We start from the raw sequence: 26,256 nt of genomic DNA, 5'->3' as shown, positions 1-26,256 counted from the left end.
TTGTGTGGTATACCTGTAATATGCTTTATACTACACTAAGCAAAAAAAAAAAAAACTGTTTAATTTTCTTAGAGACGTATGTTGGAACATTGTCTGTCTTTATTTGTGCAGGTATACCTATGATGGCCATAACTTCCAGCAAATGTGTAATTACCGAATTAGCCTTGTCTGAACTCAAGACAGCTGCCCACTGAAAACCTGAATAGGTATCAATGGTGTGGCGTACATATTTCAATTTTGCAAATTATGCAAAATGGAACACATTCATCTGTGAGATTTCATTCCTTTTAGTACTTCATTTCATTCATTTGGGTTACTTCCTGCAGGTAGGAATGTTTGGTTGTATAAAGAATAAGTAGGACATTTCCTTATAATTTCCTTGGCTTGTTGCCATGTAATATAAAAATTCTTTTTTAAACATTTGCTATTGATGTAATTTTTTAATGAAATAATGAGACCTTCAGCAGATTTCCCATCAATAATTGATCAATTTATGCATTACCTTGTGCTAGAGGACCTGGCAGACCCATATGGGATCAGATATGTGTTATGTATATATGGGATGAAACCTAATTCCTGATTATATCTTTTACTTGAATAAATAACAGAGTCAATTCTTTACCTTCTGGTATAAATTCAGTGGTTTCAATATGCAAAACAACTCTTTCTGCATATTGTGAATTGGAAACTACGTTGAGAGGTTCTTTAAATACCTAGTACTATTGAGAATAGCAAATTCTGCCTTTTGGACAGAATCAGGAGGGCTTTGGAAACACAATTAATAAAATATCATAGAGAAATTAGGGTTCAACCTGAAGAGCTAAAAAACAAACCAGTCAGCCAACTGGCTCTTACCTCTGCCTCAGTCTGAAATGGCGATCCTGTCTCCAAGAATCTCAGAATGTGACTGTGACCAAGAGCTGTCTCCTCCTGTTTTATAATCCTCTCTAGGGCTGGGATTAAAGGCATGCATCTCTCAGTTTCTATGACAACTAGTGTGGCTACTGGGATTAAAGGTGTGTGTTACCACTGCCTGGTCTGTAATGTTGACCAGTGGGGCTGTTTTACTCACTTATCTTCAGGAAAGTTTTATTTATTAAAATACAAATGAAGTATCACTACAGCTCTTCTGACATACTTTACTTAAGTTTTCTGATTTGTAATCTGCCTTTCCTGATTTATTTGCATCAGTATAGAATGTAGGGGCTCCAGTTAGTGGTGTATCCTGAACAATGTGAGGAAGGATCCAATTAACTCTTTATAAGTCGAATTTTCTCACTTTTGGAATAGTTGTTAATCTCTCCCCCAAAATTACTACCAAGCTCTTTGTCAGGGTTCATTGTCTTCCCATAAGTTGTTCATTTCATCACTAGCGAATAGTACTACAATTAGTGTTGGGTCTATTCTTGCTAATTGGTCATGTCTCAATTTTCCTTTTAGAATTACCTCCGCAACCTTTTCCACATGAGTTTTTATGTGGTAAAAAGATCCATTCTAAGATAATATATACCCTCTGCATTAAAATTCCTGTAGGGGAAAATTTGGAGGGTAACAAGACCAGAATGCAGTTAAGATTCAGATCCACATGATCCACATGTGTATTCTGTTATTTCTAGTCAATCAAAGTCAATTCCCTCTCAGTTTCGGCTAACTCCCTGGGACTATTTAAGTCCTTATCACCATCTAAGGTTTTATTTAAATGAATCAGTTCATCAGGTTTTATCCCAATCGTGCAACACAGTTGAGAAATGTCTCCTAGCAATCTTTGGAAGTCATTAGAAGACTGCAATCGATCTCTTCTAATTTGCACCTTTTGGGGTCTAATTTTCTGTAACCCTATTTTATAATCTAAATAATTAATAGTATCTCCTTGTTGTCAGAGGCCACTCATTTGTTTTCCAGCTGCACAGACCCAAAATAATCACTCAGAAATTACATTAATTATGACACTGCTTGGCCTATTAGCTTGTACATATTTCTAGCTAACTCTTATATCTTAAATCAACCCATCTCTATTAATCTGTGTATCACCATGAGGTCATGGCCTACTGGCAAAATTCTGGCATCTGTCTCCTCAGGTGGGTATGTGGCCTTTCTCTGACTCTGCCTCCTTTCTCCTAGCATTCAGTTTAGTTTTCCCACCTAGTTCTATTTTGCCCTATCACAGGCCAAAGCAGCTTCTTTATTCATTAACCAATGAAAGCAACACATATACAGAAGGGAATCCCACATCATCTCCTCTTTGTATTTTTTCAGGAAGAATTTGAAATCCCCAACAAGGCAAAATTTTCTTTATTTCTTCAAACATTCTTTCTAAAGTATCTACATTTGAATCTGATAGCAAAATATCGTCCATGTAATGATAAACTATACATTCAGGAAATTGCTTATGTATCATTTCCAATGGCTGACTTACAAAATTTTGGCACAGGGTGGGGCTTTTAACATTCCCTGTGGAGGAACCTTCTACTGATATCTTTTAGCAAGCTAAGAATTACTGTAAGTAGGCACTGTGAGGGTGAATTTTCCTGTCTTTTTCTTGTAAAGGTATACTGAAGAAACAATCTTTGAAATCAATTCTATAAGAGGCTATCCTTTAGGCAATAGGGGAGACAAAGGAATGCCAGACTGTAGAGAGCCCCTTATTAGCAGCTCTTAAATCTTTTACCATTCTCCATTTTCCAGATTTCTTTTTAGCAACAAATACAGGAGAATTCCACAGGCTGGTTTATTCTTCAATATGCTCAGTATCTAGTTGCTCCAGTACCCACTATTCTAAAGCCTGCAGTTTCTCTACTGTTAAAGGCCATTGCTTAACCCATACAGATCTGTCTGTCAACCATTTTAAAGGGAGGGCTGTTGGTGCCATTGAAATATCAGTAGCTCTCGTACTCTGTTCTTGTACAACCTGAATAGTTGGTGACTGTTCTTTATAAAACCTTCTAATATTTTTTTCTGAAACTTGTTAGTTTATGGCTTATTTTTAAGATTGGGGAATTTAATCTGAGTATTCCATTGCTGTAACAAATCATGTCCCCACAAAGCCATTGTTATGTTAGCTACATATAGTTTTAATATTCTTCTCTGTCCTGGCCTTATACATTCAACCCATCTTGTACTCAGCTTTACCTGAGATAAAGTTCTGATCCCTAAAAACCGAACATTTATATCCTGAAGAGGCCAATTTGGATGCCAAGATTCTGATGAAATCGTTGTTACATCTACACCTGTGTCTATGAGACCTTCAATGGCAATGCCATTTATTTGTATTTTTAATTTTGGTCTTTGTTCATTTATAGAAGTTAGTCAAAATACTTGCTTTATGGCCTCTCCTAAATTTTTGTTCTCTTTTTTATAGCGTTTCTATCATCCAGAGAAGCATGGTCTTTTTTTTTTCAATAGGCATTTGGTTCTTTAATTGTTCTGGGAAGGAGTTTTCTCTATGATGGCTGAAAGTAGCAGAATTGGATTTGGCAAAGTAGCCGAATTTGGCATAGGAAACTGCAAGGCATCTCGTGGAGTTTCCCAATGGCAAAGGATTGCCTTTGAATATCTGAATATTTCTTTTTGACCTACATTCATTAGTCCAATGCCTGCCTTTGCTACACCTTCTGTATAAACCAGAAGGGCTGGCAGACCTCTCAGGTTTTTAGGTGGATTTAGTTGACCATGTTGGTGCCAACTGTTGGCAGAGGCTGCTAGTTCATTTCCCAACTGCCCTGATTCTAAATAATCACACAGAAACTATATTATTTGCAATACTGCTTGGCCAGTAGCTTAAGCATATTTTTAGCTAGCTCTTATATCCTAAACTAACTCATCTCCATTAATCTATGTACTGCCACGTGACTGTGGCTTACCGGGTAAAGTTCCACTCAGCGTCTGGTGTCTGTCTCCAGCAGGGTTACAAGACTTCTCGCTCACTCTACCTACTCTCTTCTCCTCTCTCTGCTTGGAACCCCTGCCTTGTCCTATTCTGATAAATCACTGGCAGAAACAGCTTTATTCATTAACCAACAAAAGCAAAACATAGAAGGATTTCACACACCAGGAAGGGGCATTCTAAATGGATTATTCAAAAAAATTTTTTTTCTAGGACTTCCCTGTCTAAAATCCCTTTTAATGTGACCTTTCTTGCTAGAATTGTAATATTTGACATTTTGATTTTTCTCCAAACCTCTGTAAATCACCTCTCCTATACATGTATCATCATGTTCATGAGATGCTATATTATTTGTATCTCAAATCCATTCCTCCAGAGGTGCTAACCTTGCCTTTAATGGCCCAATTATCCTTTTTCATAGAGAATTGGCATTCTGAAAAGTCAGAGATTCAATTACAATTTGTCTAGCTTCTGAATTTGGTACCATTCTATTTACTGCTGAAGTCCATCTTTGTAAGAAAACTGTCAAGGTTTCCTTTGGGCCCTGTATAACTTTAGCAAATGACTCAATTTTCTATCCTATTTCTCCAGTTCTGTCCCAAGCATTCAAAGCTGCTGTGCAACAGTGGCATTCAATACAATGGTGATGATGAGTAAAATCAGCTAAGTTACATACATTTCCAGACATTTATGTTCTTTCATTACCATTCCATTCTGTGAGCTAAAAGACTTAAGAATAAATAACCTGCCTATACACAAGAAAGTTGCCATTTTTTTTAACCAAATACTAGAAGTTTTGAATTATATGAGTGTCTTATGGCAGCACAGAGGTTAATGGCTTAACCACCAAATTCAGACCAGCAGGCTTTAAGCCTCTGCTCATACAACAGTGACCATAGGAAAGTATCCACTTTTGTATTCGTTCCTTTATCTACAAAGTAGGGTTCTTACCTGTTTCATTGTCTGAGAGTCAAACACAGTGTAGAACATGGGCACACAGAACATTCATATGCAAAACATACAGCAACAGTTCACTATGATGATTATTAACATCAGACTGTGATATGTGGGCTGCGGAGAAATTTTTATGTATGTATGTGTATAGTCTATACGATAATGCCTTCTCAAAGATGTCAACATTATAATTCTCCAATTCCACAAAAAACACCAATGATAGCCTTTGCTGGAGAGGATGTGGAGTAAGGGGTACACTCATCCATTGCTGGTGGGAATGCAAACTTGTGCAACCACTTTGGAAATCAGTGTGGCACTTTCTCAGGAAATTCGGGATCAACCTACCCCAGGACCCAAAAGATGCCCTATCATATTACAAAAGCATTTATTCAACTATGTTCATAGCAGCATTATTTGTAATAGCCAGAACCTGGAAACAACCTAGATGCCCTTCAATGGGAGAATGGATGAAGAAAGTGTGGAATATACACATATGAGAGTACTACTCAGTGGTTAAAAACAATGACATCTTGAATTTTGCATACAAATGGATGAAAATAGAAAACACTATCCTGAGTGAGGTAACCCAGACCCAAAAAGACAAAGATGAATGTACTCACTCATAATTGGTTTCTAGCCATAAATAAAGGACATTGAGCCTATAATTTGTGATCCTAGAGAAGCTAAATAAGAAGGTGAACCCAAAGAAAAACATAGTTATCCTCTTGGATATTGGAAGTAGACAAGATTGCCGAGCCAAAATTGGGAACTTGGGGGTGGGCGTTGGGTGGGCGTTAGGGGAAATGGGGAGAGAAAAGTGAGAAGGGGAGGATGGGGGGAGCTTGGGGGAATGGGATTGTTGAGATAAAGGGTGGATATGGGAGCAGGAAAGTATATATCCTAATTAACGTAGCCATCTTAGGGTTGGCAAGAGACTTGACCCTAGAGGGGCTCCCAGGTGTCCAGGGAGATGTCCCCAGTTATTTCCTTGGGCAGCTGAGGAGAGGGAACCTGAAATGGCCCTATCCTATAGCCATACTGATGAATATCTTGCATATTATCATAGAACCTTCATCTGGCGATGGATGGAGATAGAAACAGAGACCCACACTGGAACACCGGACTGAGCTCCCAAGGTCCAAATGAGGAGCAGAAGGAGGGAAAACATGAGCAAGGAAGTCAGGACCGTGAGGGGTGCACCCACCCACTGAGACAGTGGGGCTGATCTAATGGGAGTTCACCAAGGCCAGCTGGACTGGGACTGTAAAAGTATGGGATAAAACTGGACTCTCTGAACATGGTGGACAATGAGGGCTGATAAGCAAAGGACAATGGCATTGGGTTTTGATCCCACTGCATGTACTGGCTTTATGGGAGCCTAGCCTGTGTAGTAATAAAAGCGGCGGGCTGTGTCCCGCCACCCTGCTGGCCAGCTGGCTAGCTTTACACCTGAAATAATTACACGGAAACTGTATTCATTTAAACACTGCTTGGCCCATTAACTCTAGCCTCTTCTCGGCTAACTCTCGCACCTGGACTAGCCCATTTCTAATAATGTGTAGCACCGAGAGTACTACTCAGTGGTTAAAAACAATGACATCTTGAATTTTGCATGCAAATGAATGGAAATAGAAAACACTATCCTGAGTGAGGTAACCCAGACCCAAAAAGATGAAGATGAATGTACTCACTCATAATTGGTTTCTAGCCATAAATAAAGGACATTGAGCCTATAATTTGTGATCCTAGAGAAGCTAAATAAGCTTTGTTTACTGGGAAGATTCTAGCCTGTGTCTATCCTGGGTCTGAGCTTCATGTGTCTGCCTCAGAGAGCAGAGTTATTGCCTCTGTCTGGGAGAGGGGAGCATGGCGTCTCTGAGCTCACTTCCCCTTCCTCTCAGCATTCTGTTCTGTTTACTCCTCCCACCTATGTTTTAACCTATCAGGGCCAAGCAGTTTCTTTATTGCTTAACCAATGAAATCAACAGATTGATATATGACACTCCCACATCACTTCCCCTTTTTCTGTTTAAACAAAAAAAGGAAGGCTTTAACTTTAACATAGTAAGATTACATATAACAAAACAGTTATCAGGTAAAAATTATAATATTTACATCTATTTAATCTTTATCATAACTAAGGAAAACTATAACTATAACTAACTATTCTTCAACTCCATCAAAGACTCCAGAAGAATACAATATTACCTAAGCAAACAAAAAGTAGGCAACTTTCAAACTCTAGAAATGACAGAGACATCTCGCTGCCTGTACAGTCACCCAAAGTTCCTCTGTACCATTGGGGCATCCATCTTCAGCCAGAGACATTTCCATGAAGCAGGACATTTCAAAGTCAGTTCAGCCACTATCTGTTGTGTCCTGCAGAATGTCTCACAGACTCTTTCATGAATCAGGAACCCCGAAAGATCATCTCACCTTTAGGCAAGTTCAGTAGTCCTTTCTCTGCGGGTTCTCTGTTTCCAGTTTATGCAATAGTCCAGGCAAGAGCAGTTTCTTGCCCAAATGGCTATCAGACTCCATAAGGATCCTCTTCGATGCCCATCTTCCTCTTGAAGTAGATTGGTGCTGCCAGGAGCAGAGTGTCTCATTGTCATGAAAAGTCCTAAGTTGTTAAAACATTAAATGCCATATTCTGCAGTGTTTGAAAGATATGAAGAATGTCTATCTAACTGAAATGTATCTCTATATATCTAGAAAATTTAACTAACATGACTACAAGCTTGACTATTACTGATGATTATCCATTAACCAATATTTCTTAATTATAGATTACATTTTTTAATGAACTACACAATCACAATATCTTAATCAATAGCAGAAATATGCATATGCATAGAACAAAATTGACCTTAAATCTTTATCAATAAAGCAAAATCTATAATAATGCAAAGTATTCATATCTATATTATATTCCCCCCTTTAAATGTAAAAGAACATTTATAAACCATATTTGGGAACATGGGCGCAGTTTTTTCCCTCCCAACTGCTTCCTGCTGAATGGGGCGTCGTTAATTAGGTCTTTCATGGTATAACCAGTGTGCTAGTTTCATCTCAGTTGGCAGTTGAGCAAAGCAATTTTCTGAAGATGTTCACAGCAACCCTTCAGGAGGGCGTGGTCCATCATACCATATTGGAATAGAAGCAATCCACAGACTCTCACCCTCTGAAAACAAAATAAGAAATTCCTTTCCAAAGCATCATGTCGTTAGATCCAAATTTCAAAGTCAAAGCATTCTCAAAATATCTATGTTGGATTAGTTCAGCAGCATTTATAAACAAATATCTTTTAGCAGCTGTTGCTCCTTCCTCAGCATTCAAACAATTCAAACAGAGCATAATAGCATACAGTATCAAGATTCTCTGTGTGCATTTTATTTTAACCTCTATTTTGTTTATTTTTCTTTTTTCTTTTTTTTTCTTTTTTTTTATTGATAAAAGAATAAAGGAAAAAAAAACAAATTTCCACCTCCTCCCAGCCTCCCCTTTCCCTCCCCCTCCTCCCACTCTTCTCCCCCTCCTCCCACTCTTCTCCCCCTCCTCCCACCCCTCTCCCCTTCCCCCCACTCCTCTCCCCCTCCCTCTCCAGTCCAAAGAGCAGTCAGGGTTCCCTGCCCTGTGGTAAGTCCTAGGTCCTCCCCCGTCCGTCCATATCTAGGAAGGTGAACATCCAAACTGGCTAGGCTCCCACCAAGCCAGCAGATTGCGTAGGATCAAAACTGCGTGCCATTGTCCTTGGCGTCTGTAAGAAGGTGAACACAAGGAAAAACATATCGTTATCCTCTTGGATAAGAACTTTCTTCTGGTGATGGATGGAGATAGAGACAGAGACCCACACTGGAGCACTGGACTGAGCTCCCAAGGTCCCAATGAGGAGCAGAAGGAGGGAGAACATGAGCAAAGAAGTCGGGACCACGAGGGGTGCACCCACCCACTGAGACAGTGGAGCTGATCTACTGGGAGCTCACCAAGGCCAGCTGGACTATTACCAAAAAAAGATGGGATAAAACTGAACTCTCTGATCATGACGAACAATGAGGGCTGATGAGACGCCAAGGACAATGGCACACAGTATTTTTTGCTTTTTGAGACAGGTTCTCTGTATCTTTGACCTGGAATAACTCTGTAGACCAGGCTGTTTTTGAACTCTCAGAGATCCGCCTGTCTCTGCCTCCCAGGCATTGGGATTAAAGGTGTACGCTACTATACCTTGAACTCACAGAGATCTGTTTGTCTCTGCCTTCTACGCACTGGGATTAAAGGCATGTGCTACCACACCTTGAAGTCACAGAGGTCAATCTCCCTCTGCCTCCCAAGTGTTGGGATTAAAGGTGTGTAGTACCACACCCAACTACTCTCTTTCTTTCATTTTTTACTTTTAAGAACTTTAACTTTTAGTTTGCATATATTTTTAACACGTTGTAAATGATTTAAACATTTTCGTTGTCTTTGACGCTCTCTTTACTGTATCTCTCTCTGTTTTTCTGACCACATGAGTCTTTAATTTACCAAGCAATCTCAGTAGGACTAAAGCCGTGGCTTTGCCGGCTAGATGTAGCCCATTCCTTAGCTTTCCAGCCTCATGGCTGAGGTACTGGCTGTAGCCACGTTCAGTGCCACAAGTCTACAGTGTTTCAATGTCCCTGCCAGCAAGCGAGCTTCAGCAGCCTGTGCTTGCAAACCGCACGAACCGCCTGCGTAAAAGAGTCAGAGTTTGCCCTACAGGACAGCCCAGAAAGCTGGCATTTTTAAATGGTGCAGCTTTTTTCCTGCTATGGCTGAAAACCGAAAAGCATGCGTTCAGCCTTTCATCAACACCGTTTAAGTGTTTCGTGGCAGGACCTCTTAATGAGCTGCAAGCTTTGCAGCTAAAGCTGAGTCAGGAAGCCTCTCTTAGATGAGAGCGCTTGCTTGCCTCTGGCAAGCAGAGTAGACCCGAGAAATTGTTGCTACCACGTCGGGCACCATTCTGTTGTAATAAGAGTGACGGGGCTGCATCCCCAGCACCCCGGCTACCTCGCTAGCTTGTGCCCCAAAATAACAACACACAAATTGTATTCTTTTAAACACTGCTTGGCCCATTAACTCTAGCCTCTTCTCGGCTAACTCTAGCACCTGGACTAGCCCATTTCTAATAATGTGTAGCACCAAGGTGCGCTTACTGGGAAGATTTTAGCCTACGTCCATGCTGGGTCTGAGCTTCATGCGTCTGCCTCAGAGAGCAGAGTTATCGCCTCTGTCTGGGAAAGGGGAGCATGGCGTCTCTGAGCTCACTTCCTCTTCCTCCCAGCATTCTGTTCTGTTTACTCCTCCCACTTATGTTTTAACCTATCAGGGCCAAGCAGTTTCTTTATTGCTTAACCAATGAAATCAACAGACTGATATATGACACTCCCACATCAAGCCTGTTTGGATGCTCACCTTCCTAGACCTGTGGGAGGACCTTGGACTTCCCACAGGGCAGGGAACCCTGACTGCTCTTCGGACTGGAGAGGGAGGGGGAGAGGAGTAGGGGGAGGGGGAGGGAAATGGGAGGCGTGGAGGAGACGGAAATTTTTTCAATAATAATAATAATAAAAAAAAGAAATAAAGAGTACAATATGTTTAAAAAACTTAAGTGGCAAAACAGATGTGTAGCTGTGATTAAGGTCACGGACCTTGAGATAGGGAAAGTTTCCTGGATTATGTGGGAGGTTGGGTGCTCACTGTGGGTTCTTAACAGTGGGAGAGGGGCAGAAGAGTGGAAGATGAAATGGGCATAGCAGGAGAGTCCAACGTGAGAGGTCCCTGACTTGTTCTGCTGCCTCTACAGATTCAGAAAAGGGTTGCGACTATTACAGAATACAGGATGACTTGGGAGATAAGTCTCTGAGTATGTCCCAGGGATGGGAGTGGGGGAGGTGGGGAGTTATCTTGACTGCTTTAATTGAAGTGGGAAGAGCTGTCCACTGTGGGTGGTACCAGTCCCTGGCTGGGATTCTGGACTATCTGAAAGCAGCATGTGTTCATCCATCTCTGTTCCTGACTATGAACACCATGTGTCCAGCTGCTTCAACCTCCTGTCAGCTCAATTTCTGAGCTTTGACAGGATGTACCTTGAACTGTGAGCAAGAATAAACCCTTTCTCTCTCAAGCTGCTTTTGTCAGAGTGTTTTATCACAGCAACAAGAAGAGAAACTATGATGTGAGTCATAAACCAAGGAATGTAAGTACCCTCTGGAGGCCAGAAATGGCCCAGAGCCAGCAAGGAAATAAGGTCCTTTCACAATCAAAAGGACGGCACTTCTGCTAACGTCTGAGAAGGGACACTGCAATGGCTGTAAGAAACTAATATGTAGAGTTTGAACCATCAAAGTGTGGTACTTTGTCATGGCAGCACAGAAAACACAGAACTGACGAGATACTATTAGTGCAGGGACAGGAATGAGGATAGCAGCTATTTTCTGCTAGTCACAGGGAAGATGTGCTCTCTTATTTCCATTTTGCTGCTTTAGTTTTTCCAGACACTGAATCTGAAACTCTTGTTGGAGGCCATAAAAAATACGAGTGGAATATGATATGGTAACTGTTCTTAAGATATTTCTTTATGGATGGACACTAATGGCATAACCCAACTACCAGCCTGCTGTTAGCTCTTTGTATGAGTGCCACATTTAATGTGTACATATTTTCTGTTAGATTTAGTAGAAAAAGAAGATAGACTACTTTGGGATCACTCAGACTTGGTTTCTTGTTCTTCCATTTAGTTTCTGAGTTAATAGTTGTCATGCAGCCCTGTTGTAAGAATGAAAAGACTAATATACTGAGGAAAGGGAAGGAAGATTCACCTGCTCGTGAACACTGATTTTCCATAGTGAATGTGCCAGCATTTTAACTGATGTTGGTACTTGACAGGCTTCCCAGTTTTCAATGTTTTAGGTAAATGACATGTTTCTTAAAATCCAACCAGACCTATTAAAAAAAAATCTCAAAGAAAGTAGGAAAAGCTTGATTTCTATTGATCCTGATCCCAGATATGGAAGCAACCATGAAGTGTCAAGGGCAACAGGTCTGAGAATCACAGGTCTGATCCTCCAGCAGTATAGAGATTATAGAAACTCAGTTGTTAGGTCTGAGAATCACAGGTCTGATCCTTCAGCAGTATAGAGATTATAGAAACTCAGTTGTTAGGTCTGAGAATCACAGGTCTGATCCTCCAGCAGTATAGAGATTATAGAAACTCAGTTGTTAGGTCTGAGAATCACAGGTCTGATCCTCCAGCAGTATAGAGATTATAGAAACTCAGTTGTTAGGTCTGAGAATCACAGGTCTGATCCTCCAGCAGTATAGAGATTATAGAAACTCAGTTGTTAGGTCTGAGAATCACAGGTCTGATCCTCCAGCAGTATAGAGATTATAGAAACTCAGTTGTTAGGTCTGAGAATCACAGGTCTGATCCTTCAGCAGTATAGAGATTATAGAAACTCAGTTGTTAGGTCTGAGAATCACAGGTCTGATCCTCCAGCAGTATAGAGATTATAGAAACTCAGTTGTTAGGTCTGAGAATCACAGGTCTGATCCTCCAGCAGTATAGAGATTATAGAAACTCAGTTGTTAGGCTTCCAGAGTTTCCTTCTGTTCTATTAAAGGTTTATCTAAAAAGTTGAAAATTCAACTTTTCTCAAAGAAACAGAACCCAATAAAATGTTTTATGATTTATTTTGATCAGGTTATTTAAAGGCCTTTAATTTGAGACCTTTTAGATTGATAGAGAAATTATAGGTATTTTGTCTACTCTTGAATCATCTCCCCTTCTCCAAGCATGCATTAACAAGTACTATAGAAAACACTGCATTGGAACTTCACTGAGCAACTGGCTTTCTGTAACACCTGTGGAAAACCTGGCATCCCCTTTGCCTTCTCAGCAAAGTATACTGATCTAACACCACAGTGTGTTCACACCATGTCCTCTTGAAGCTATGGTGACCTGAGACCCCACTCTAAGGACAGCAGAGCAGGCAGCTTTGATCAAGGAAGAGAACCTGCCACCAACAATGCTGCTAGTTAGCTCTGTCCAGCAGGGTGGGTACTACTCTGTGAAGAAAGCTCCTTTTGTGGTGACTCAAATTCTGTTGATGATTCAGGACCAGGGTGATTAGATCAACCATATCCAAACTAACAGACCATCATTTTAAATGAGGTAAAGCCTAGAATTCTCACTTTACATAGGTTAGAAATAGAGTTTCTATTGAAAATTATATGTGTTAACTGGAGAACTTTGTTTCTAGAAGTTTTAAGTAATTTTCAGTGCTTGAGAATATTACCAACAATGCAATGAATGCTAACAGTGGATCAATAGTAGCTATGCAGGAGGAATGTACAACTCTATACATCCTGTGACTTGAGTATTAAATTGACCATAAGATCATGTTGAATATAGATTTGTAGGTACCATATATATATATATTATAAATAAAAAACTATTGATCATCTCTAGGCTGGCTTTGCTAATTTCATGTATTCATATTTTTAGTTATGTTTGTCCAATCCTCAGAGATAACTGAAGAAACTGCAGGAAGAGGACATGTGACTGCATATCCCTGCGCACACCTCTCCTTTTCCTAGATCCTTCATCTTTTTCACCCCTGTATTAGTCATCTCTTATATGGGGATTTAGTAGAGTGGCTTACAGGCTGTGGTTCAACTAGTCCAACCATAGCTGTCTACTAACAAAAAGTCCAAGAATCCAGTAGTTCAGTTCATGAGGCTACATGTCTCAGTTGGTCTTCAGTATATGCTGGAATCTCACAGTAGTGGGATTCAATGCTAATGAAGCAAAGGACTTGCCATTAAGAGCAAGGGCAAGCAGGCAAAGAGCAAAAGTTTCCTTCTTCCATGTTCTTTATATTGGCTGTCACCAGAAGGTGTGGTCCAGATTAAAAGTAGATCTTCTCACCTCAAAAGATGTGGATTAAAAGTGGGTCTTCCCAGTTCAAATTATTTAATTAAATGATCTCTCTTCAGTGTGCCCAGCTGCTTTCTGTTAGTTCCAGATATAGTCAAGGTGACAACCAAGAAAGGCCATAACAATTCCCTTCTGTTCAGGAAGCTTCTGGTTTCATGTAGGGGAGGTTCCTTTATCTGAAAATGTCTGTAGTTTCTCTGGACCTAGAGCCCTAGGCTCACAACTTTCAGCATTTAAGAAGTGAGCTACACCCGGCTGGCCTCCAAAGTTTCTACAAAGTGGCTGTCACTCAACTGGATTTTCCCCACAACCACAATCTCTCGCATTTGTCTCTGTCACTTTGCCTATCCTTAGTGTTCAAAGGTTTGACTATGATGTTTTCTGGCATGGCTTCTCCAGACTAATTCTATTCAGGTTGGCTATGGTGTTTTCTGGCATGGCTTCTCCAGACTTATTCGAGTCAGGGCACAGTTTTATGTCTTTTATCAAATATTAGAACATTTCAGTAATTTTTCTAAACATTTTTTCCAGCCCTGCCTTCTCTCTCCTCTTGTGCTGGAGAGCTGATGTCCTAGAGATCAACCCCCAAAGGACACGGAGGCTCTCCCCTTTCTTCCCACTGTCCAGACTGTTCCACTTGCACCTTGACCTACCACTCCCTCTTCCTTCTGCAACCGACTCTTGCTATTTTTTCTGTTGTTGTTAATGTAATTTTCAGATATAACTTCATTAAGTGCTTCTATTTTCCCTGCTTTGGATGGGTGGGGCTTTCTGGTTTTGTTTCCAAGCCATGTTCATAATTATTGATGTTTACTCTGCTGGCTTTAATTCCTGGTCAGAAAGTCCCAATACCAGTGTCACTTAAGTTCTGGTTGTCTTCTGCTCTCTCTATTCAAAGTGAAATTTACTCATTCAAGGTAACATGTGTTTTAGAAGGAAACATGGATGTCTTTGGTTATCACCCACGAAGATAGACAGTGGCTCTTATTTAAGTAACCAGCAGAGAGGCAGAGGGAAATGCATTCCAGGATACTCTCTCAGCATCTGCTCCCTGATGGGAAGATATGGTTTCTTGGAAGAGGCTGCTCTTTCCTGCACAGCTGATGACATCAGTCTTTTCCTCATGAGCTCCGTCTACATCACCCTGGATGGGAAAGGCTTCATTCCTGACTTCAAAAGAGACCGAGAACCTGCATGAGTGAAGCTCTTGGGGTTTGACTCTCCAGGAGGTTCCTCTGCCTACTCAGGAAGATGATGGGATGCTTTGTTGCCACTTGGTCTTGTCTGCCACCACTGTGGTAAGGGTTGGGACGCTTCTCTTCAGTGAGACTAGAAGACAGGCCTCCCCAACTGAGGAACCTGAAGTTTCCTCTATGGTATTTGGTTATCTACAAGTTTTCTGTGTCACAAGGCTGTTGCTTTTCTGAATTCTTGCTAGAGAGAGTTTGAACTACTGTGTCATGTGTGTGCCTGTTGAGGTTCTGGACCTGGCTTCTCCAGCACACAGTCTCATCTATGAGACAAAGTTAACAGAAAATCCAGGGACTCTACTGATATGCCATTATTTGGCTTTTTGAGGTTTCTGCTCTCTTCTCTCTCTCTCTCTCTCTCTCTCTCTCTCTCTCTCTCTCTCTCTCTCTCTCTCTCTCTGTCTCTCTGTCTCTCTGTCTCTCATACTTACCAGGAAAAACAGAAAAATTTCTATTCCATTCTTCCAGAAGCAGAGATTTCTATAGTTTTTAAAAACAGTTGATAAGGGATTAAATGATTATCTTTCTTTAGTTTTTAGATATTTTACTCATGAGCTAAGAAAACTTAGTATTTTTAATTTGCTGTATTCTCTATTCATGTTTTAGGAAAAATAAACACTGCAGAGGAGGCTTTTACACAGATCATATTTCATAAGTGTATTACAAAGGTCAGGTAGAATGTCACAGAATTAAAGACGAATATAGTAAGTAATTTAAACAATGTAATACCCAAACAATGTCAGATAAAAACGACAAAGAACTGAAGCTCTCAAAATGAAAGGAAAAGCAAAGAAGGGAAAACACATTTTTTTTTCTGAGATCATGATCTTATAATTCAAAAGGAAAATGTTTTAGGGTACTCTAGACATCTTCTCTTCAGCATGTAGTGTGGGCCTCAGAGGAGAGATACAAATCTCAGTAACTCACAGCCCCAATCACAAAGCAGCTGTGGATACTGGCAGGTAGTTTAACATGCACTGTGTTAGGGAGTTCAGGTTTAAGAGGAGAAGATGGAAAAGGAAGAGGTGGTTCTGCAGGCAGGGGGCAGGACATGGGCAGGATAGAGGGAAAGGATAAGGAACAGAGGGGAGATAAGGGCCGGTTTGAGAGGGCTACTATAAGGGACTAACATTTGCATTCAGATCCCAAGGCAACTAGGAGCTGCAGGAATGAGTTGATCTCTTTCAGAAAGCATCAAGCTCAAGATCCGCAGACACCCAAACCTATGGTACAAGTATCCACCAAAACACTTGCTGTCCTATTGTTGGTTTCCAGACATAGTCAGAGTTGTTAAGGCATTTTTACCATACTAGCTTAAGTTCCTGGTCAGAAAGTCTAGAATCAGGGTCATTTTAGCGCTGGTGTCTTTGATCTCTGAGAACAGTCAAAACTGACAGGTAAATGCATCCACTGTGTGTCCACTTCTGACCTTCTGCTGTAACTTCAGATAAAATTAATTTCAAACTAGAGAATTTTATATGGCATAAGTCGATAACTAATATAAGCAATTAAATAAAAAACAAACATACCAAACTAAAATTAACAAAACAAAAATGACCTCCGCCCCAAAACCTAATCACCAGCATCCAGATCACTTTACTAACAAATAGAAAAATAATTATAAACTGGTCTCATACCCATTTTTGATAACATTACTGCAGTATGGGTGAAAGCATGCAGCTCTAGTGTAGCTGGGCATTTAACATGATTTTCTATTATATTATTTTTGAAGAGACAGATGGATTACAAAATTGTTGAATGAATATGTTAACATGGTTTCAGGAGTGGAATGGTAGCTCAGTGGTAGAACTCTTGCCTCACATGCATGACACTGCAGGTCCAAGCCCCAGCAGTGCTAAACAAAACAACTGTCCCTAGGCAAGTACTGACAGGAAGTAGCTGGACAAAAGCGGTTTACAGAAGAAAGCAAGAGCTGCCACAGCTCTGTCCGTGATCCCAGTGATCCTGTTTAGCAAATATCCCAGAAACACTAGGGAAATGAACACAATGAGTTACTGAATCAGGCAAAACCAAAATACAAGGGTGGGAAAGACAGTTCAGAGGGTAAACACTGCGTGTACAGGACCTGCGTTCAGATCCTCAGCACCTATGCAAAGGCTGGGCGCAGTGGCAGACCTGTGACCCCAGTACAGATGGGTCAGGAGACAGAGACCTGAGAATCCTAGCAGCTGAACCCACCAGCGAGCGCTAGCTTCTGGGAGACCAGCTCAAAAGATAAGGTGGAAAGAAATAAAGGAAGATCCCAGATACCATTTCTTCCACATGCATACTATACACCTATGTGGGCACCTGTACATACATGTGCACACGTGCATGAACACACACAAAAAATAAAACTATGAAATTTTGATTCCAACAAATTGAGTCATAAATATCTCATCATTCAGTTTCCTTCAAATTTCAATAAATAACGGGGATGGGATCATCTTAAACTTTTTTTTTTTAATCTTACTCCAGAGCACACCTTTTAAAACTTCCTGTGAGAACACAATCAGGACGCTGTACTTCTCACCTTTTCTCTAGCCATCATCCTGACTCAAGCTACAGCTCTCAACCTGCATTTACACTACTGCCTTCCTCCTGTCTTCAGGTCGGTGACACAACATTCCCACCTCCCTCTGCAAAAGTGCTTCTAGCATCTTTACATGTTATGGCATTTTATTACCACTCTGGCTTTATTGCCTTTAATCTCTTTCTGCTTCTTAGCCTCTGGCTGTTCCCATCACAACAGGTGAAAGATTGTAGTGAAGCCTGGCAGCTATCGGGTACAGCTGATATGAAGTCAAAGAAGGATACTTTATTTACTACTTTGTTATTTCACAGACTCCACACCCCTGTCCAAAAGAAAAAAATCAGAAAAAAAACTGATGGATATTCTACAAGATACCTCGTGAAGTTTCCCTTGTTTGCAGTAAGTCACTTTTCTTTGGTGCTTTCAACGCCGTCCCTGTGTGGCTTGCTCTGCTCACTCAGCTCACTGCAGCAGGTACCATGCCTTCCTCTTCCCTGCCTGGACCTGCACCTGCTTCCACACACAGAGGTCCTGTCTATCAATTCTAAGAAGGCCTTTCTGAGAAGGTCTGTCTGAATTTCACTTTATGTGCAATTTTCTCTACCTTATTTCTCTTTGACTCTCTTGACTTGCTATTAAATTCATTTTGGGTGATTACCACTTAATTCTTTTAATTTTTGGAAATTATATTATTTCTTAACATACTTCATTTACTAATGTGCTTTTAGACAATTCTGCACACATACGCAATACGTATTAACCATTCTCACGCCAACTCTTGACACTCCTACCCACAGATCCCTCTCTCACATTCCTGTCTATGTCCATTTTGTGGCCACTGAGATCAACCAGGGCTATCTCATGGATTTGGAACCAATCATTCATTGTTTTTTAAACTTATTTTTTCTTTAAACAAGGTGAAGCATTTCATAATTAAGATAGTCTGAGTTAATTTTTGCTTCTTTTACTTTCTCATGTTCTTATCTGCTTACTAAATTACTGAGGGACTTCTGAAGCACTAGAATGAAGTGTATTTTTAATGGCCATGGATATTTGTAATACTTATACTTTAAATTCAAACATGGCTTAAGATGTTTTAGGTTACCACTCACTAGTGTGAACTGGGGCTCAAATCCATGCACAAGAGTGAGTCTGGAACAACATCTCAGATAGTCTTCCACTTCCCTAGTGCTTAGTCTAGCCAACTTTACTTGCTAACTTTGGCAGGGCACAGACAGTAGGGAGCTTGTTTTCTGCTCATTATTACACTAAAAACACCCTCATAACACACCTTTGAGATTTTTGCATACTGAATTATTCTACTACATTAATAATCATTATTTTATATATATATCATATTATTACTTTATAAATCTATTGTTAATTTGGGTATCCCAATATAAAACTAAAGCGAGAGACAAATATTTCAACAATATGGGGAAAGCCTAGCCCTTGGTTAAAAACTTTCATATATTTTAGGTACTGTTCAAACAGTCAAAACATCATCATTCTGATTCAAAGTCTACTTTTAAAAATAAGTAGGATATCTAATATTGGTTAATACACAGATAATTTTACTGTTTATTAAAACTTCTACCCGATTTATCTTTTTCATTTAATACACTTAAAAAGAGTAAAGAGAAGAGAATTTTCTACGGAACTACACTCACCGTCTTCATGCCAGCAGTTCTTGGCGGCGCCCTCCCTGTCACTGCCTCCTGGTAACACTGTCTGGTCTGCTGGCAGCTCATCCTCTGGCATGCCCCCTTCACAGTCAGCTGCATCCGTGATGCTTTCTTCTTCCACAATATGGAGTTTGTCTTCATCGTCAGAATCTGAATTTGCTTCTACCACAGTATTATAATTTGTAACTGTAATACAAAGGAACAAATAATCAAAATTGGTATAAAAATCAGTTTTTAACCCTTACAAAAATACAAATTAAAAAACAGACTACAATTCAATAATATTTATAAAACCATAATTAGTAAGCAGCTCACTTGATAACACATCTGATACTAGATGGTCAGAGTGACAAATAATAGTATCTGCACTTATTAAAAATTCATATATGGTGCAAACACTGCAAATATTAGCAACAAAGTTTTCCCAGTTACTGCTTGAGTCCTATTCTACACATAAGAAGACAGAAGAGTGGAGGTAACACCGCTGGCATGCAGCCAACAGGTCACGGATCCAGGATTTGGAACCCAACAGTCTGAGTCATCTGCACTCATCTTACTGTGTGCAACACTACTATATACAATTAGGCTTCAAATCTCTATAGGGGTCATCTTTCCAATAAAAACACATTTTTCATCAAAGTTGCTCTACAAGAAGGACTGCTGTTAGCCACACACATTGCTTATTAAGCCCATAGTGACTTTGAAAGTATCAGCTAATTTAGTCAAATTTCTATGTAATAGAATTTCTAATTTTAATGAATTTAATATCAGAATTATAAACAAAATTGTCAAATGGTTTCCATACTTTGTAGAGCCTGTGAGATAGTAGAAAATAAAATATTTTAAACAATCCATCAGAAATGAGGTTTTCTTCTGGAGTGTGCAATAATCACTTTGGTGGCATATTTAGTATCTAATGGGGTAAAGTCACTGACAGCCCTTGTTTCAACGATTTGCAGAAAGACCATTATTTGCCACATTTGAGAAGAAAGGAGGAAAAGATACTGGATCCTCTCCAGATAATTAACACAGTTATTGCCCATGATTCTTCCCCTTGACTCTTTTCAGCTAGCCATTCTTGAGGGAAAGTAACACCCAATTGCTTAGATGCCAGGCACCTATAACCCTCTCTCCCCAAGTAAGTCCATGCACACACTGTGGATATGTGCCCCCACACAGCAATACCCATCCACAGATAAACACAAACCACTGTTGACATGAAGAAATATAACTGAAAGTCTACTTAAGCATGAAAGGGAGAAAGCAAATGACCCACACCCCCAGAACTGCTTTTGCAGGCTGTAGGAAGACCCAGTTTATTAAAAAAGTACTTTATGTATCACTGCACTTAAAGCAGGATTTTTTTCACAGTTTAGGTCCAAAGAAAACACTGTTAGGTATTTTAGCATGAATTCATTTATCTAGATTTTCTAAGAGAAAATAGTTTTCTCTCATTATAAAATGCATGTTCATCATTAAAAAATCAGAACTAAAACTCTCAGAGTAAGCAAAGCAACCATTTCCTTTGGACTTACATTAGAAAAGTAATAACAGCCAAGTATATTGCCTCAATGCACACATGATATTGAATGTTATCACATTCCTTATCCTATTCAACTATAATAAAAACCCTACATTGCTTGGGCTTTATATCTACTATAAAAACAATATACAGTATCGTATTCTACTGTTTGGCCACTTTACAGTGTGCCATGGAGCACTTTCCCTGCCAATGTATCTGAAACTTAGTTTCTCCCCAGGGTTGGTCAGATAGAATTCCACTGTGCAGATACATTCCCCACACCCCACCCAGTTCTCCGTTAACTTACTTTGTTTTTGGTAGTAAGTACTCACATCAAAATAACTTTTCTTTGTTGATATGGTTTGGCTATGAACTGTCCCCCAAAGACTCATGTACTGACAGGCTAGACATTGGTGACGTATGGTCATTCCTGATGTCTCCTTGTTGTGCCCTTGGCTTCCTGTACACCATGAAGAGTATCCCACTCTGAAGCATGCTCCTGCTGCTAGGTCTGCCTAGAGGCATGAGGCCGACCAGTGACTCAATGCTCTGGAATATTGAGTCAGATGTTTTCCCTCCTTTAAGCTGTTTCTGTCAGGAATTTGACCAAAGCGGCACAAAAGCAGGCAATACAACGGCCTTCTCTCAAAGAGATTTATCAGACACTTTGTGGGGTAGAACGACTGGATCAGGGTGAGGGGTGACGATTTGCTTGGCAGATAGTGTTCATTGCCACTCTTCAAAGTGACTTAACTGTTACTGAGATAATACCTGAGAAAGTTTGTTTAATATATCAACAAGGAAAAGTTCCCTTAAGTTTAGTAAAGATGGACACATGGGAAGATTCTTTGTGATAAGCCAAAGCACACAGTTGAGAAGCAACTACATATTACGTATTACTCTAGAGAAACAGTGGGGAGTGTGGAAAGGGAGGAAGATGATTCTCAAAACTGGTGACGGCTCTCATGACGGGTATCTAACCAACAACAAGGTGCAACCATGGGCGTGCACACAGAATGGGGACTGTGCAAATGACAACCCATGCTATTAACTTTCATTTTTACTTTTTTTATTTTTTTTTAGTTGTTGAAAAAAAATATTACCGCCTCCTCCCCGTTTCCCATTTCCCTCCCCCTCCTCGCACACATCGCCCCTTCCCCCCACTCCCCTACCCTCTCCCCCCCCCACTCCATTCCCCCTCCCTCTCGAGAATGAAGAGCAGTTCTGATTCCCTGCCCTGCGGGAAGTCCAAGGTCCTCCCACTTCTATCCAGGACCAGGAAGGTGAGCATCCAAACAGGCTAGGCTCCCACAAAGCCAGTTCATGTATTAGGATCGAAACCTAGTGCCATTGTTCTTGGCTTCTCATCAGCCTTCATTGTCCGCCACATTCAGAAAGTCCGGTTTCATCCCATGCTTATTCAGTCCCAGTCCCGCTGGCCTTGGTGAGCTCCCCATAGATCAGTTCCACTGTCACATTGGGTGGGTGCACCCCTTGTGGTCCTGACTAAGAGTTCCTTACCAGCAACCTAAATGATTTGTTAAAGGCATTTGATGGCTAGGTAAACCAGTTAGCTAAAAGCTCAGCCAGTTCTCGATTCTAATAATTCCTGGCTACTCTGGAAGAAGGATTGACTGCAGAGTTCTCTTGATGCTTCTGTACAGCAAGAGTATATAAATAGACAACAGACCTTCCTGCTACTTGTAGAAGGTGTTGGTGCATTTTAGGGAATCCAAGCTGGCCACTGGTTCATATGGCCCTACCAATACTACACTTTAGAATTATCATAATTAATTTGTTAGTTGTAGATGGTTTGGTCATCTATAGGATATATATTTAATGTATAACTGGAGTATTTAAAACTTGGAGACTTCCTTTGAATTTGGCTTTAGGGCCTGAGTATTACATTTTAAATATTTGTTTGCATACCTTGTATTTTGAGGTTCCATTTTAACCTAGACTGTAGAGTATTCCAAAGGCCACTTATCATTCTCTAGGACTTTCCTGTTGCCCAGTTTGAACTGTCATTGTGGTATAAAAGATAAGCTGAACAGCCAAAATACAAGAACAGCATACATGTAAGATTATAGATCATATTTTTATATGTGGGATAAAACTGGAAAAACACCCAAAGTTCCAAACTTCATTACATAAGGTAGAAAAACACCAACAACTGTTCTCCAATTTTTTCCCCTTTTCTTTTCTACTTTTTGCTTCAATCACTCAGGTAGGAGAAACCAGTCATATTTCCCTGTTCTCTGGATCTGTCTTTTTAAAGCTTGAGACAGGGTTTCTCTGTGTGTAGCTGTCCCAGAACTCACTCCGCAGACCAGGCTGTCCTCAAACTCACATAGATCCACCTACTTCTGCCTCTTGAGTGCTGAGATTAAAGATGTGTGCCACCAGTGTCCATAAAGATCGTGGACTTTTACAGAGGGTTTTCCTAAAGCATCACCAACACACACAGAGTAACGCAAGCCTGCCAGAGTCTACAGACTAATGGAAGACCCTGGGCACTTTAGTTTTCTGCCCACTGTATCTCCTTTAATCTCTGCTTAGAATAAGCAATGTACAGTTGGTGAGAGAGGGGTATTCTTTCATACTTTTACACAACACAACACAGTCACTTATAGCCTCGCTTCATAAACTATGTGTTAAATGTGTATGGGGAGTCTTAAAAGATTTGACAACTATAAAGGGTTGTGAAGGCAGAACAAACAAAAGCTTATTTTATAATCAAACGCAGAAGGACTCTGTGATGCTCTGGGAAGTGCTCACCCATGATGTATCATGACCTTCAGCACAGTAGCACTGGTTCCAGACATACAACATGGCACACATTGCCTGGGAAACCCTCATCTCACTGATGCACATTTGAACTACACCACAGTGTCTACACTCTATCTACAAAGTTTCTTGCTTGTATAGAAACACAACACTATTGTTCCTCAGCATGTAAGTATCAATTCAGTATTGCCTTTGGATTGTGCTGTATTATTTGATTTTTAAAACTGTCATTTGAGCTGGTTGATTTGAGTTCATAAAAAATAGTAAATGGTTTTTGACTTGAGATCAGGACAGAATTTCCAGCAGTTTCTGAGAGAGCCATAAAGTACTCCCACTTTGTTGTATTATATATTTATGTGAAGCAGCATTCATTCACAGAATTAACATGTAAAATGAAAATAATGATCAATTATGAAAATCAGTGGGGATATTACACATCCTTCAGGATTAAATGCTCAGCTGATATTTAATTTTCATGTGAAAAGAAACAAGAATCTCAAGATCAAGTTTCTTTTTATAAGTCAGAAAATTATATGTCTGCCAAAGAACTGTTTTAAAATAGTCCTTTATAATTTTTTCAGTAAATCCTTGATTTGTATGCCTAATGTGGTAGTTTGAACAAGATATCCCCCACAGGTTCAGGCACTGGAAATCTGTTTGCAGTTGGTGGTGCTGTTGGGAAGCTCACGGGGAGGTACAGCCTGGCTGGAGGAAGGACACTGTAGGGTACATTGGTTTTGAGAGTTTAAAGCCTCATGCCACTTCTTGTTTGCTCTTTCTGCTTCATCCTTATAATAAGAGATGAGACCTTTCCACTTCCTGCTGCAGACACATGCTGCCATGCCTCCCCATCAATACGGACTCTTTCTGGAACTGTAACTCAAACTCTTCCTTCTATAATTTGACTTTGGTCAAGGTGTTTTATCATAGCAACAGAAAAGTAACAAAATACCTAATTTCTATAGTTATATACCAGGCACATGTAAAAATACCCTGGGTAAAAAGGGTCACAAATGGAAACATTTACAAAGTTTCGGTATATAGGGTATAGTAATTCAAGTACAGCATATATGTATGATCAATCAGGGCTAGTAGCATGTCTATATTCTCATGTGCTCTCACCTCCATGTGTTGAGAACCTTATAACTCTTCTCTAAGTTATTCTGAAGTACACTGTTGTACAGTGAAGCTGGTTCACTGTGCTACAGGGCAATGTAGTCACTTCACCCCCTCCAAGAATATTTTGGTACCCTTATCACCATTAAGAGAGGTATGTTGTCAAGTTACAGGAGCTCACCCTGACTCTGAATTTAGTTAAACAATGGATATTAAGAAAGTAAGGATAAAAGAAAAGACAGTTTTTTAAAATCTTTAAACATGGAATTGGAGAGCTAGTTCAGTGGTTAAAAGCACTAGCTGAGCTGGGCAGTGGTGGCACTCGCCTTTAAGCCCAGTACTTGGGAGGCAAAGGCAAGTGGATCTCAGTGAGTTCGAGACCAGTCTGGTCTACTAAAGTGGATTTCAGGCCAGCTGGGACTGTTACACAGAGCACCCTGTCTCGATGATGATGATGATGATGATGATGATAATGATAAAAATAAAAAAGCACTGGCTGTTTTTCCAGAGGACCTGGGTTATTCCCAGCACCACATGGTGACTCAGAACTGTCAGTAACCCCAGCTGCTGGGAACTCAAAGCCCTCTTCAGGACTCTTTAGGCACTGCACACATGTAGAACACAGACACACATGCAGGCAAAAACACTCATACACATAAAATAATAAAATAAAAATCGTTCAGTGTGACTTACAATACATAACAAGGTTTCCACTGAGAAACGGGAAATGTGAATGCACGCCTGCTACCACCACATGAGGCTGAGGACTACGACTTAGAGACAGCTCTTCTGCTGGTACTTATGGCTCTTGTGGCTGCCCCAGCTTCCCCCTCCTCTCCGAATCTTTAGGGAACCCCCAAAGCTGATACTATTGCATCTCCCTTTAGTCTACACATGATTAGAATAGATGAGAAAGAGGTTGCAGAGCTGGACTTAAACATTACAGACTGTGCTGTGTGTATCACTTCCTCCCTGAAGGCTGTTGCGTGGTGACGGACATTGGGAAGTACATTTGCTTCTTCTCGGTCCTAGGGATTCTCAGCTCCACAGTGAACAATTTGCTGCTGACAACATTTCCAAATGACAAAATAATTTTAACCACTAGATTTTATAATGATATGACAGTATACTATTGAGTAATATCATCATTGTAGCCAATAAACCTTTCAAATATGTCCTAAATTAGTTTCTTGCACATAGCATTGTATAAACTATCCAATTAAAATTCTCTATAAATCCCCTTAAGTGATATACTAATATATATTATAATGAAAATATTCAATAGATTACATGCATATGGTTTCAGAACAGAGTATGTACCTTCAGTTTCACCCCCTGCATGGTCACCTGTGTTCGGTAAAGAAAGAATCTCACCATAGTGACTCATGCCACATTGGGAGACAGGAGAGGAAATCTTAACTTTGGTATCTTCAGTTATTGTCAGATGATACATGACACGAGCTAAGGTCACAATTCAACATGTGCTTTGGTATACAAAGGCTTTCCTTTCCAGAGATTTTTCATTATGTGGGAACATTAATTTATGTTTAACTACATCTTATCC

At 40.2% G+C, this 26,256-nt stretch overlaps 1 protein-coding gene across 10 annotated transcripts in view; it reads right to left on the bottom strand.

Moving 5' to 3' along the window:
- The window catches only part of Zeb1 (zinc finger E-box binding homeobox 1), a 168,460-nt gene that overhangs the window by 33,550 nt on the left and 108,654 nt on the right, over window positions 1–26,256 (bottom strand). For all 10 annotated transcript variants that reach the window (XM_075970745.1, XM_075970739.1, XM_075970742.1 and 7 more), the window contains one exon: window positions 19,253–19,453. In XM_075970745.1, the coding sequence (XP_075826860.1) occupies window positions 19,253–19,343 (91 nt within the window). In that variant the 5' untranslated portion in view covers window positions 19,344–19,453. The remainder of the gene's footprint in view (window positions 1–19,252; window positions 19,454–26,256) is intronic.

The sequence above is a fragment of the Microtus pennsylvanicus genome, chromosome 4, assembly GCF_037038515.1.
Source record: "Microtus pennsylvanicus isolate mMicPen1 chromosome 4, mMicPen1.hap1, whole genome shotgun sequence".
Lineage (NCBI taxonomy): Eukaryota > Metazoa > Chordata > Mammalia > Rodentia > Cricetidae > Microtus > Microtus pennsylvanicus.
Note: the sequence above shows the minus strand (reverse complement) of the source record. Positions and strands in the feature narration are given on the sequence as shown.